At 40.0% G+C, this 14,418-nt stretch overlaps 2 protein-coding genes across 2 annotated transcripts; one reads left to right on the top strand and one right to left on the bottom strand.

Annotated features, from left to right (window-relative positions):
- Positions 1 to 778: 778 nt before the first annotated feature.
- On the bottom strand, positions 779 to 2,409 carry LOC146376210 (SUN domain-containing protein 2-like). Its single transcript, XM_084947037.1, has 8 exons — positions 2,321 to 2,409; positions 2,138 to 2,199; positions 1,984 to 2,043; positions 1,789 to 1,875; positions 1,564 to 1,694; positions 1,289 to 1,456; positions 1,113 to 1,202; positions 779 to 897 (listed from the first exon to the last, which is right to left on the bottom strand). The coding sequence occupies exons 1-8, from the start codon at positions 2,407 to 2,409 to the stop codon at positions 784 to 786; spliced, it is 801 nt and encodes a 266-aa protein (XP_084803163.1). The 3' UTR covers positions 779 to 783.
- Positions 2,410 to 9,876: 7,467 nt separating this feature from the next.
- On the top strand, positions 9,877 to 13,075 carry LOC146376209 (uncharacterized). Its single transcript, XM_084947036.1, has 4 exons — positions 9,877 to 10,164; positions 11,356 to 11,485; positions 11,697 to 11,830; positions 11,903 to 13,075. The coding sequence occupies exons 1-4, from the start codon at positions 10,045 to 10,047 to the stop codon at positions 12,677 to 12,679; spliced, it is 1,161 nt and encodes a 386-aa protein (XP_084803162.1). The 5' UTR covers positions 9,877 to 10,044; the 3' UTR covers positions 12,680 to 13,075.
- The last annotated feature ends 1,343 nt before the right edge of the window (positions 13,076 to 14,418 follow it).

The raw sequence follows: 14,418 nt of genomic DNA, 5'->3' as shown, positions 1-14,418 counted from the left end.
CTTGCCGAGGATCACTTGGCAGCACGGCAGACCCTGGTCCAACCAAACCATGGTTTGACCTGGGGCTTTTCTGGAGGCAGAGAGGCAGAGAGACCTGCCACTGCAGGTCTCATTTGAGTGGATTGGCATGGATCTCATCGCGCCATTTCAACGCTTTGTATTAGTGGCGGATATGTAATCTGGTGGATTATGCAACATGATATCCCGAAGCACTGCCGCTGCGCACCATTTTGGCAAAGAGTGTGGTGCAGGCCCAGTTTCAGATCATCTCATGAGTCAGCAAGAGACAATGACTGATCAGGGCACATTGTTCATGTCTCACACATTAAAGGAACTGTACGAATTACTGGGAATTAAATCTGTTTAGACTGTTCTGTTCATGTTTGGGAGGTTAACACAGGAGCAGGTATCATTTGCCCATCTTTTTCACCCTTAGCTGCTGTTTTTTTCTTTATTGAGAAAAGAGACAAAACACTCCATCCCCGTATTGACTACTGCACCCTTAACCAGATTACAGTTAAAAACAAGTTCCACTACCTCTTCCTTTTTCCAACTTAGTAGTTAAATTAACTGCTTATAAGTTTATAGCAAAGGAAATTTTGGTGATCTAATCTGAAAAAATATGTTGGGGAATATACTGGATCCTGCACCATCACTCAAAATAAGACTCCTCCTGCAGGTCTCCTCAGACCCCTGCCTGTACCTGGGCGGCTGTGAGCCCCCAGAGCCCAAGATTTGGTCACTTACTTACTACCCAGGTAACACAGTCATTCAAATCATTTATTAGGTAAAGAGTTTGCCATGGACCCTAAAATTATACAGGCAGGGGAAGTCTTGATCTCCAGAGTTCCACTCAATCCTAAGCTTCACATATCTGAAGATGCTGTTGTTTGGATTCTGTTGACAAATGAGAGAGAGGTGGTAATGAAAAGAACCAACCAGGTTGAAAAGTAAATGCTATATAACATTGTGCAGTAGTAGCCCCTCCCAGACCAGCTGTCAGTGCATCCCAGTAAATTTTGTCATCAGTTTTTTCTTATTTGGTTACAAATTGAGCCCATTAAAAACAGCATGACTGAAAGAGCTCTAATATGTTTTTGTGTTGTACTCACTGGTAGGCTGAAGGTCTGAAATTCTCTTCCTTGGCTGTCATATAGGAAAGTTCCCAAAAAGGTCCCTTCTGCCCCTATGGTCAACATTCCCTTGAAGAAGAAGAGAGGTTTTGGTGAGAATTATAATACAAAAAAAACGTGAAATCTTTAGACTAACAACAAAACATGTCACTCACATAGGCAGAAAACACTCTTGGGGCGCTTTTGTTGGTTCCATCAGGTGACTGGTGTTTTGGGAGATGTCCCAGTGTCAGGGCAGTGATGGAGACTGGGTGGAACAGTGAGATGATTACACTCTGACCTGCCAGGGGCCAGCAGTTCCCTGGAGGCACAGGCAAATATTCCTGAGGAAAGAAAATTAATTTTTACGCTGCCCAGAGTTCTTAAATGTAAACTTTTTCTCCATGTTATATCACTTTAAATCCTGCTGTGCAAACTATGTCATTCTTACTTGGATTACTCTTCTACTGGCCCTGGAGGGGTCCACCCACTGCATAAATTTGTACAACCACCACTTTGCAAAGTGGCGGTTGTGCACAGAGTTCTCTGTCCATGAGGAAACCCCGCTTTGGATCATGGCTCCTGAATTCACACAAATCACAGACAAATTATTTGTTTTCTTTGTGTACATTCATGTATAAATGATGATGAGACAGATGAAGATGGTGATCTTTACCTTGAGATTCTCTGGCAAAAATTGGCTGAGTGTCTGCTGTTTCTGCTTCTTTTTTGCTGTTGGTGAAAATTGTGTAGCTCACAATTCCTAAGAGACACGAAGTAGAGAGAATAGGGGTGGATGTGGGGACAAATGGTCCAGGTTTTACTTGTGTGTTAGGAAGGATTGTCTGACAGAAGGTTCTGACTCACTCACCAAAAGTCAGAATGGGCAGCATCAAGAAAGCGGTGATGTGCTTTAAAAGTCTTGTTTTGTCTGCAAAGAGAGAGCCACAGGGGAGTTTACAGTCTGATAACAGAATCTTCTTCTCTCATTTTAAATGATGTTAAAATTGAGTAGTGGTCCTTACTTTGCTGTATGCGAGGGTTCATAAAGGGACCTCGTCTCCTATGTTTTCTCTGACGGAAGACCCTAAAAGATGACACACAAGTTTAAAGACTTATTCTACAGGTGAAGATTTACACCGTCGGTACGCCTGAGGATGTTTTATCCAGAATGTAGCGTGCAGTCCCCAAAGCATCCACACACATACTTGTATGAGGTCTCTTTATATGAAATATTTGGAGTTCCGTCTTCCCTATAATAGCCTGACTCCTGCAGGCGGAGGCTTCTTCGTGCCATCACTGTAAAATGGCAGAAAGACAGAAAATGATCAGTGATTCACTCTTTAAACACAAGATGCATTCATCACTATGTAAAATCAAAAATTATTATTAAAAGCTGTATACTTTCTCTACTTAGAATCATTCAATATATTTAACATCCTAAGACCTGGCATCCACATATGTGGACATCACATTTTGGGTTGTCTAGACCAAAATGCAAAATTTTGCTCTACAAGGGGCTGATATCCACTTATGAGGACATTATACTGCCATTGAGATTTAAAGTGAATGTCCTCATATGTGGATCTCATTTTTCTCATTAACAAAAATCAGGTCAAAACAAACAAAAAAAAGTAATTCTTTGTTTTTACAGCCCAAATAACAAAGAGAAATTAAAAATGCATGCCATGAAAGAGTTCGGGTCTTAGGAGGTAAAACAAATCTTTGCATCTCTGCTGCAATAAGTCTTTAAAGCAATGTGCACCAAGCTCATACCTTTAGGGATCAGGTGTTCAGCTGTCTCTGGTTAATCTTTAGTGGATCAGTGTATGCTAGTCGTTTTTTTTCTCTCTCGCTGCAATCACAGGTATCTGAGTATGCTGAATGCTGCAAACACAAAGGTTTACTAATAAATTCATTTTTTTTTCAAATCCAATAACATTCTGTCTGACGCAGTTGCCATGGAAGCACGTGTAAACACTGTCAGCAGAGTTGCTATAATTCGTCATTTTTTCACGTCACCTGTCACCAGTGTTGGGACTAACGCGTTATTAAGTAACGCGTTACAGTAACTACGTTATTATTGTGGTAACGAGCACGGTAACTAGTTATTATGCCAAAACCGGGAACGCGTTACTCGTTACTGGGATTTAGATAGGCTCGTTATTCGTTACTTCGTGTGGTGGCTATCGCGGAGCTTCCACAGATTCAATAACATTATCAAGTGGTGGAAGCCAGCAGGTGGATGAACGAAAAGGGAGGCAAGAGGAGAGACCCGAAGCGGCCGCTGGTCCGAGAGTGTCAGGTGAACTGAACTTCAGGTAAGAAGTTATGACCTGCAGTCTATCTGGGTCAGATATAAACCAAGTTTAGTTGGAGTTTATTTTCGTTATGCTGACTTTTTCGTATTGCGTGCTAGCTAGCATGACGGAGTTTCTATACAGCTGGGTGGGTGCTATGATGTTACTGATGTTGAACTTTATTTTGTTCATAAGGTTAATTATTAGAGTTGCCAACCGTCCCGTAAAAAACGGAATCGTCTCGTATTCAGAGAAAATGTTACGCGTTTCGTATTGAGGTGAAAAGGAACACAGTTTGTCCCGGACTTCAGCTACAATGAAAAAGACACAAAGCTGGAGTTATTCTGTGTCTTTGCTGCACAGCTGCCTCTTCTTCTCTCATCCTCTCACCCTCCCTCTCCTGTTTCTACTTCAATCATGAAACTGATCAATGATCAGCTGATTGGCTTTTCTCTCTCGTTTATTTATCGCCCACTTTGCGCCAGAAAGAGGAAACCAGCGGAGGTCGCGCTAAACAACAGCAGCACTTTTAAGCTTGATCAGCTGTTGTTAGAATGTATTTAATATTAATTTCTAGTATCAGCTGATGTTTGCTGGAGCCACAGCTGTAAAGCTGCTGGTCATGATGTCGGTTTGGATATGTGGTGAGAGGGAAACATGAAGATGAAACCAGGAGATGTCCTTACTGAATCATCAGAGCTGTGATGGAGAAACAGGTTTACCTTTTAGGTGACATGAATGAGTTGAAGGGAAGTTATGAACTGTTTCTGAGAGACAAATAACACCAGGATCCTTTTCTAAGTAGCTGACAGCTGGTAACTGTGCAGGGGCGGATCTAGCAAAGTGTTGCCAGGGGTCCATGTAGGGCATTAAAAGGGAAAGGGGGGCACAAGGAAATACTTTCTTATTCTCATTTAAAATGTCTCACTTTTAAAAAAATAATTATCTGAGTCTTACAACAAACAATTGATAGATTGATACATATATACCATCAGAACAGTGTACATCACTGTCACAACAGTGTTTATTTTCATTCAAAGGCTTTATGATTTTTCCTATAATGGTGGGCCGGTCTCTAGTCAAAATGCCCGGGACGATTTTTTTGTCCCAGTCCAGCTCTGTACGCAGCTCATCTGCAGTCTGGTGTTACCTACATCTTCCTATTCAGAAGGCAGAATTTCCGAGTTCCTAGTACAATCGAAAGCACCACGACTGCAGTTTTTGTGTTGGATGTAAAAAGCAGGCTAGGATAGAATCAGGTGTGGGATTTCTCTCGTGGAAATGTGCACACTATTTTTTCCTTTCTATAGGTGGCACAGTGCACTTGTGGCAAGTAAGAAAGCTAGAAGACTGGCAATCTTGCTGGGTATCCAGTTACAGAAGCAACACATTAACAAGAGAATTCTGAGTAAAACCAAAGTTACTTTCCCTAGTAACTAGTTACTCTGAAAGTAACGAGTAACTTGAAGTAACTGAGTTACTTTTGATAGAAGTAACTAGTAATGTAACTAAGTTACTAATTTAAAGTAACTTACCCAACACCGCCTGTCACCCGCAACTTTTTCCCGACCGCATCTTAAAAAAATGCACGTTACCAATGCAGTGCTTAACACTCTAAACTGGTGTTTATTTAACTGTGGCATCTCTCCTTTGTCTCCCAGTAGACATGATTTAGGTGATCTGGGCAAATTACAAGGTATCCATCCCTGCATATAATTCAATACACTGTTCCAAACTGGAAAAAACAGCCGGCATTCCCAGAGGGCGTGTATCAGTACCTTTACTTGTCGACATTTCCAACACAAGTCCTCTCTACCAACACCCATTCTATACAGCGCTGAAGGAGTATAATAATATATATTAAGAATTTTGTGCTGAATAAATTCCTCCTTATCTATCGGGTTACTTTCGTGTGTTATTGTAACTCTTCCTTTTAAACAGTTTCTTATTTGTAAATACTTCCAAAAATGGCCATAGCGCTCCAAACGAAACTTATTTGTAATATTCTCATATGGCATGAAAAAATCTCCCTCAAATAAGTCACAACAGTTCTGATACCTCTTCTTAGCCATTGTGCCCAGTAAACAGTCTGCTTACCAATTTTTATTTTAAGATTATCCCACAAGGTGGCATACTTTTGTACTAAGGCACAAGTTTATATTTTTATGCACGTCCAACCACACCATTTTTGAAATTTCAAAATAGGATTTTGCATCTTACCCTCTTTATTTACTTTTTGTGATAAAATATAAATTGGTGTGGATGGAGATGCAAGCTCTTGTTCTATTAAAATCCAATCTATATCAGTTTTCATTGCGCAATGTTTGCCTAATCTAGTCATTTTTAAAAGAGATGCTATAATACTCTATATTGCCTTGGGCTATTCCCTCTTCTTTTTTTGGTTGGGAAAGTTGATTAATGTTAATACGGGGTTCGAACCCTTCCAAAGAAAATCTTTTATCATATTATTGTAGCTTTGGAACATCTGTCGCGGGATAGACATGGGCAACATTCCTGTATAATAGCTGATGAGTCTACTGTGTTTACTTTTCCCCACAATGTAGATTTGGTTTTGGCATTGGTGGGGACGGATGATTCAACCACCGAACCCTGCCCTGTTTCTTTTCTTTTTTTTCCTTTTCGTCTTTGCTTCTTGATAAAAAAAAAAAAAGGAGAAATATACTTGCCCACATATGCTATTCTACATGCTTTTAAACCATTTAAAATTTCAATTCATAGTTTTATATGTGAATTAGTTCAGTTCATTTTTATTTTAAACATGTACATTCACAATCATTACAAAATATCATTCCATTTTTTTTTGCTTGAAAAGGAGTAGGCAGAAGTATACACTTATTTGTCCCTACCCCCTCAAGTTTTACCTCTCATTCATTTAATTTAATTTTAGTCTTAAATTAAACAAAAATATGAATATGAATTATATAATGTAAAATTACTATTAAACAAACTACTAAGTATTTTAGACTTTACTTTACTTCAGCCATATTCCATATAAATCAGGTATCATACAAAAATAAAATTTGCTTCAAATACAGTAATGAACCACCAAGTCATCATCCAATTTCACCTGTGATCTTGTATCACCATTACTCTCTGAGCTTTGTGTTGGTTCTTCTGTCACCTGACAAATAGGAAATACATGACAATAAGAATAAAATGTGTAGCTGCTTCAGTGTTTCTGTCAATTTGTGCAGAGCTTCACTCATCAGTAATGTTTGTAGGGTATTTAAAAAATCAAGACTACCTCATGATATTTAGTCTCAAAAATGAACCCTATGAATATGCCAGTACCATTAGGATGAAATTACTGTGTCACCAACATTATAACGTTAGACATATAATTTTAACACCCTCTGTAAACTAATATCCTTGCTTGCTCGAGGCTACAGTTTTCTCTGACAGTTTCAATCAAAATTAGAAATGCTACTCTGGGAGACTGAGATAACTAATAGTGCTGCATGTTGTGCAGTTAGTTTCCAAAACACGTTATTCATGGTTACATACAATTTTAGACTGATGTGGGCCAAAGCCTAGCATAACCTGTAACGTTATTATAACGGACACATTTTGAGTGAACTTGACTTTAAGTGACTTACAGGTTTCTTTGAAAAATACTTTCTTATATCCAGGTTCTTCCTTTTTGCTGCCATCCTCCTCTCCTCCTTGCAGGTCCTCGCAGTGCAGGCTTGCCGCTGCTAAAACTAAACAGAGCTCTCTGAAAGGCACAGCCAATCACATTGGCCATATTTGACACATCAGGTAGGACTCCAGGACAGAACGTAATTTAACTCTTTCTGCACCGCTGGGTGAATGAGACGTTGACAGATGGTTTTTTTTCTTTCTATCGCTTTTGTTTTTCTTTACTCGAAGCGATCAAATTATTGGTGGGGACAATTCAATAATCGCTGGATATTGGTGGGGACATGTCCCTTCCGTCCATGCCAAATCTACGCCCTTGCCACAATGTCAAACTGGTTTACTCAATTTATCCACATTTTTATTGATTTTGCTTGTTAATTTTCCCATACTGTTAGCCATAATATCCTCAATATTTGGGTTCAATTCAATTCCAAGACACTTCATTCCTTTTTCCACCCACTGAAATTTAAAGCCCAATATTAGGTCATGACTACAAGCTTGGGGAAACTGGCATCGCCTCTGATTTATGCCAACCAACTTTGTACCCCGAAAACATTGAATAATTATCAGTCACTTCTAATAGTGTTGTGATAGAATTAGCAGGGTCTTGGCTTAATACCAGAACATCATCTGTGTACAGGAACAATTTGTGTTCTCTACCTCCCCCAAATACACCTTTAATCTCTGCATTTTCTCTAATTTGAATAACTAATGGCTCTGAAAAGAAGGTAAATAGTAATGGACCTAAATTACATCCTTGACGTGTTGATCTAGAAATACTCAAAAAAGGAGAGAGTACCCCATTCGTAAATACAGCTGCTTCTGGCCTCAAATATATGGTTCTAATCCATCTGCAAAAGTTGTCACCTAATTCAAATTTTTCCAGGGTCCTAAACAGATATTTCCACTCCACCATATCAAGTCCTTCTGTGCATTTAAATATATAGCCAGTACAGGATTTGTGTCTATTCTTGATAAACCCTACTTGATCTTTATGAATAATTTGTGGTAGTACAACCTCCAGCCTCATTGTTAATACTTTGGATAGAATTTTGTAATCCACATTGATTAAATTTATCAGTCTGTAATTGCCTGGATCCGTTAAATCCTTGTCGCCTTTGGAATTACTGATATTACGGCCAGATTAAAACTTGCAGGGAGCCGTCCATATTCAAAGGCTTCATGTAATACTCAGTTAAAAATGGATGTAGCAAATCTCTAAATTTGTGATAAAACTCTGCTGGGAGGCTATCTATTCCTGGTGACTTTCCAGCTTTCATTGCACAGATCCTTCCTTTACTTTGCCTCTGTTAGGGGAGTTTGCAATTTGTCAGAATTGGAATATTCTTAAATGCCTAAGTCAGTCACCTGATCTTATTCCAGTTGAGCATACATTTCACTTGTTGAAGACAAACTTTGAACAGAAAGGCCCACAAACAAACAGCAACTGAAAGCCGCTGCAGTAAAGGCCTGGCAGGGCATTAAAAAGGAGGAAGCCCAGCATCTGGTGATGTCCATGAGTTCAAGAATTAGGCTGTCATTGTCAGTAAAGGTATTAGAAAAGGACATTTATTTTTCTGTTATTTAATTTGTCAATTACTTTGAAACCCCTGAAATTAAGGGATTGTGTTAAAACGCTTTAGCTCCTCACATTTTTATGCAATCTTTTCATTCAACACACCAACTAGTTAAAACTCCAGGAATGTCTTAAAGACATAAAGACCTGGATGACTAAACTCTCTGAAGAGCCTTCAGTTGATCCAAAATGCTGCAGCAAGAGTACTGACAGGAACTAGAAAGAGAGAGCATATTTCTATATTGCCTTCTCCTTTCTCTGTGTTTAATCTGTAATCAAATTTATAATCCTGTTCCTCACATACAAGGTGTTGAATAATCATTCCCCATCTTAATGACCCTATTGTACTGTGTCACCCCAGACAAGCTCTTCATTCTCAGACTGCTGTTTTACTTGTGGTTCATAGAGCATTTAAAAGTAGAATGGGAGGCACAGCCTTCTTCAGCTTTCAGGCCCGTCTTCTGTAGAACCAGCTCTCAGTTTGGATTCAGGACGCAGACACCGTCTCTGCTGTTAAGATTAGATTTAAAACTTTAATAAAGTGTATACTTAGGACTGGATCCGGTGACCCTGAATCCTCCCTTAGTTACACTGCCATAGGTGTTGGCTTCTAGGGGATGCATTGAGTGTTTCCTCTTCAGTCACCTTTCTCACTCACTATGTGTTTATACATCTCTCTGCATTTGATTATTAGCTATTAAACAATGAATACATATTACCAACTCTGTTATTAGTAATTATGCCACAAACATCAAAGACAAATCCTTATATGGTTGGAACAGAACCATGTAAGGATTTGTCTTATAATAATTTAAAGTTAGACCTAACAACATAAAAAAACAAAAACTAAAGACCATGAGTTATTGATTTTTTTTTACCTGTCCCAGTTTCTCCAGTAATGTACAGCATTCATTTGTTGATTATTTATCAAACATAAAATTCTCACCCTTTTATTCTGCTTTTTAAAAAAGAAAAGAAGAAAAAAGATGGTGGTTTATATTTTAAAACACTGTCGCCAAAAGAAAAACAAAGACTTCTTGTGGAATTCATATTCATTTTCTTTTATATATTTTTTCTCATTAATGCAGTTGTACTGTGTATTTTTCCAATTTGTTTTGCAGGAAAGTATTTTAACGAAGAATTAGATAAAGTTAAAAGCGACACCAGCCAGGAAACGGCTCTTTCTAATCTGTAGCGATAACAGGAAGTACGTAAAAGTTCGCGCATGTGTAAAGCAAACCTTACCCTGCGAGTCATCGCGGAGGGTTTAAAGCATATGATTTTGTTTCTGTTTCGTGTGCAGTCATTTGTGTTGATCTTTTTATTACTTTAATTTGCAGTGACTCTTCCCGCAGGAACAGTTCTGTGGGACAGCACTTAATTGAAACTTCCAGTAATGTCAGGTTGCTCGGTTATCCCTCTGACGTTACCGCAGTGGGGCGGGGGCGCGAGGAGGATTCGTTTTATTTACCTGGTGGGTCTGACATCGTTCAGACTGACAGAGAGCACCAAACAGGTGAGTTAATGGTTCAGAGGTAGTCCAAGAGGGTGATGTATTACCACCAGCATAATAAACACATCTCCTTACTTCCAGGACGGTCACAGACTTTCTAATTGGATAGTGATAAGTATTGTTTAACAAATAAGTACTGTAGCTAACTAAAAACAAAAAACAGCTTAGTAAAATAAATAAATAAATAAAGCTTGACTAATACTATACTGCAGTTTTACACTCACCGGACATTTTATTAAGTACACCTTACTAGTACTGGGTTGGACCTCCTGTTGCCTCCAGAGCCAGCTTAAATCTTTGTGGCACAGATTCAACAAGGAGCTGGGTACCTTCCTCTGAGATTTTGATCACACACAGCTCCTGCAGATTTGTCGGCTGAACATCCATGATGTGAATCTCCTGTTCCAGGACATCCTCCTGGATTTAGACCTGGTGGCTGTAGCGGCCATGTGTGTACAGTGAACTCATTTTCGCTGCCAGTTTGAGATTATTTGAGCTTTGTGACATGCTATGTTATCCTCCTGGAAGCAGAAGATGGGTACACTGTGGTCATAAAAGCTGGACATGGTGAGCAATAATACTCAAGTAGCCTGTTGAAATTCTGCTCAGTTGGCACTAAGAGTCCCAAAGTGTGGCAAGAAATTAAACTTTGCTCCACCCAAACCCGCAAAATGTCGCGTCAGTTTCCTTTTCTTAGCTGACAGGAGTGACACCCAGTGTGGATTTCTTCTGCTGTAGTCCATCTGCTAAAAGCTTCAACATGTTGTCCATTCGGAGATGCTCTTCTGCATAATTTAGGTGGGATGAGTGGTTGTTTGAGTGGTTCTTGCCTTCCTGTCAGCTGAAAACTCAAAAGTCTGGCCAGACTACTCTGACCTCTGGCATCAAGACATTTTCACCCAGAGAAATTCTCTGTAAAAACATGTTTGTGTGGCTAAAATCCCAACAATCATGTCACATTCAAAGTCACTTAAATCATGTTTTTTCTCCATTCTGATGCTCGCGTTGAACTTCAGCAGGTTGTCTTGGCCATGTCTACATGCATAAATGCACTGGGGTTCTGGCATGTCATTGGCTTATTAGAGACTCGCATTAATGAGCAGTTGAGCATGTATACCATTAACATGGTCAGGCAGTGTACGTTATTGTCAGGCTTTATACGGCGGTGGCTTATATTCATCCTCTCTGTTTCAGGGTTCAACGATTCCGCTCTATTTGGGAGCCGATCTCCTCTCAAAGACTGATGTCCGTACAGAAAACCATCCAAGACACCATGCCAAGTTTGCCAAGAAAGGCCTTGCAACAAAAATAACTTTTTCCTCAGGTAAAATACAGACATACCAGTGGAAGTTAAACATTAATTACACCTGTGCCTCTAAAACCACGGGGTGGGTGTAGACAATCAAATGAAATAAATATGACTAGGGGAAAATAAACATAGACAAGCTCATGCTATCACATTGATATGCACCTTATTTTTAGTCACCCACCAGGACAGACACATTGTCACACTGATCCCCCTGATTGTGTTCAAGCTTTCAGGTTTCACGGCTTGAAGGTACCCTCTGCAAATAACAGCCTGTGGTTCTACAGCATTCAGGGACTTTTTCGAGTAGCCTTTGAGTTGTACAGTAAGCAAGATCAGCTTGCTGTGCTGGAGAATTTCCAGGTAAACATCATGTATACGTGATAATTTTATTTTTCTGTCACAATGCATGTTTTAATCACATCTGTCCCCTAGGATGTCTGGAAAGCACAGATCAGTGACAGCCCTCTGCAAGTGAGTTACAGCCTCAGCGTGCAGCTGGACCCTTCAGGGTCGCTCAGCCAGCATGACTCACAATCAAAGGGTGTAATATCACAGCCTCCTTATTGCCAGGCTGACAAGGACGTGGTAGATGTTAGTAGCATGGACACTGCTGACACATCAGCAGATCATGATTATTGTTCTCTTCCCAAGCAGAGCTTACAATCTGAGCAAAGAGAAGTAGTGATATCCACAGTGAGACAAAAATTGCACCACTTGGATGAACAGTTCTCCTCAGAGCCTCGAAGCTGCTCAGAGCAGCTGGAGACGGTCTTGCTGCTTTTGGTGAACATTGATCGCTACATAAATGGGAGACTTGAAGAAAAAGATGCGACGGAGATTGTGCTGGCCCTGCTAAAGGCCAAAGACTGGGGCCCAGTGTATTCAAGCAGCCTGCTCACTTGTATAGGACGTTGGCTTGGCCAGCAGTTTCATGCAGCCAACAGCAGCATCAGCCAGAAGGTGGAGGGCTTTAAACTTCAGCACATTGAGCGCATCAGCGACCTGCCACCTGCTGAGGAACTAGCCACAGAGCTGTTCCCTGAAGCGATGCGGACGCTGCTGCTTCACTGGATGGGCTTAAGTGAGGACTTCAGCCTTGAAAAGAGACGCAGCGAATACCCAATCCTGCTCCTCATCCTCGAGTTTGCCAACCACAACCTCATCACTGGCGTAGCTCATGTGTTGTACTCCAGTCTTATATGCAGGTAAAAGTGTCAACATAAGACCTGTTTTTCAACGGAACAACGTTTTATATTCAAATAAAGGTTTATTTTGTGCGTGTGTGTACATTACTATACATATGACTCCTCTTAGGTTGGGTAAGGTTCAGTATTAGCAAAAACATTTGTTACACAGTACCCTTCAAAAATCTCCAGATTCTCATTTCTTAATTTTGCTAGGAAAAGAGATATGGGTGGAGATTGATCAAAATACAGTATAGAAAGAACAGTGGCTGAAATCCAAACAAGCTTAAAGTCAGTATCTGGTTATGACCACCTTTATTAGTGTTTCATTGTGTTTTTACTGTCTAGATATGTTTTTGCTGCATTGACAGTGTGCTTGGGGTCACTGTGATGCTAAAAAATAAAACCTCTGACCATCAGATATTTCCAGGTGGTATTGAGTGGTGGATCAAAATCTGACTGTACTTTTCTGGGTTCACAGTTCAATCAGTTTTGATTAAATCTCCAGCACCACTGGCTGAAATGCAGCTCCATGACAGAGCCTCCACCATGTTTTACACACAGTAGCAGAAGATACAGTTGTACCTCTCTTCTGAACTTCTCTGTATATCGTGACGATGATTTGAACCAAAAATTTAAAATATGGATTCATCTCTCCATCAGACCCGTTGTCACTGATTTTCAGGTACTGTTTATCTGCTGTAGGGTAGTTTTTGTGTTTTTAGGTCCTCCACTTGTCCAGTTTCTTCTGATTTATTTTATTGATACAATGCACACTATCCTGAGATATGCCAGGTTCATGGCTAAAGGTTCTTTGGGAATCACCTTGGTGTGTAAACATTATTTTTGAAACACGTTATGATCCAACCATATCACATAAAAGGAAATGCTGTGACGTGTTCTAAAGCTTTTTAAGACACAAAATCTATTTATTTGAAACACATTAAAAAGCACAAAAGAACATTTGAAACACATTTACTCCTCCCCACTCATCTCTGTGCAGGACAATTTACAGGAATTGTCCTGCAGGGGCCAGCAGTTCCCTGGAGGCACAGGCAAATATTCCTGAGGAAAGAAAATTTATTATTACGCTGCCCAGAGTTCATAAATGTAAACTTTTTCTCCATGTCATATCACTTTAAATCCTGCTGTGCAAACTATGTCATTCTTACTTGGATTACTCTCCTCTTGGCCCTGGAGAGGTCCACCCACTGCATAAATTTGCACAACCACCACTTTGCAGAGTTCTCTCTAGGCAAGTATGTCCACGAGGAGATGTCGCTTAGGATCATGGCTCCTGAATTCACACAAATCACAGACAAATTATTTGTGTTCTTTGTGTACATTCATATATAAATGATGAAACAGATGAAGATCCGTACCTTGAGATTCTGTGGCGAAATTTGGAAGAGTGTCTGCCAGAGGATGAACCTCTGTCATCTGTTGCCTCAGAGACATCACTTCTTGTTTGCTGTTTATGAAATTGTGTAGCTCACAATTCCTGGGAGACACGAAGTAGAGAGGTTAGGGGTGGATGTGAGGACAAATGGTCCAGGTTTTAATTGTGTGTTAGGAAGGATTGTCTGACAGAACGTTCTGAGTCACTCACCAAAAGTCAGAATGGGCAGCATCAAGAAAGTGGTGATGTGCTTTAAAAAATCTTGTTTTGTCTGCAAAGAGAGAGCCACAGGGGAGTTTACAGTTTGATAACAGAATCTTCTTCTCTCATTTTAAATGATGTTAAAATTGAGTAGTGGTCCTTAC

Source organism: Perissodus microlepis, chromosome 12, assembly GCF_051167445.1.
Source record: "Perissodus microlepis isolate ML-2025 ecotype Zambia chromosome 12, ASM5116744v1, whole genome shotgun sequence".
NCBI classification, from domain to species: Eukaryota; Metazoa; Chordata; class Actinopteri; order Cichliformes; family Cichlidae; genus Perissodus; species Perissodus microlepis.
The sequence above is the reverse complement of the archived record's forward strand: the minus strand, read 5'-3'. Positions and strand labels throughout refer to the sequence as shown.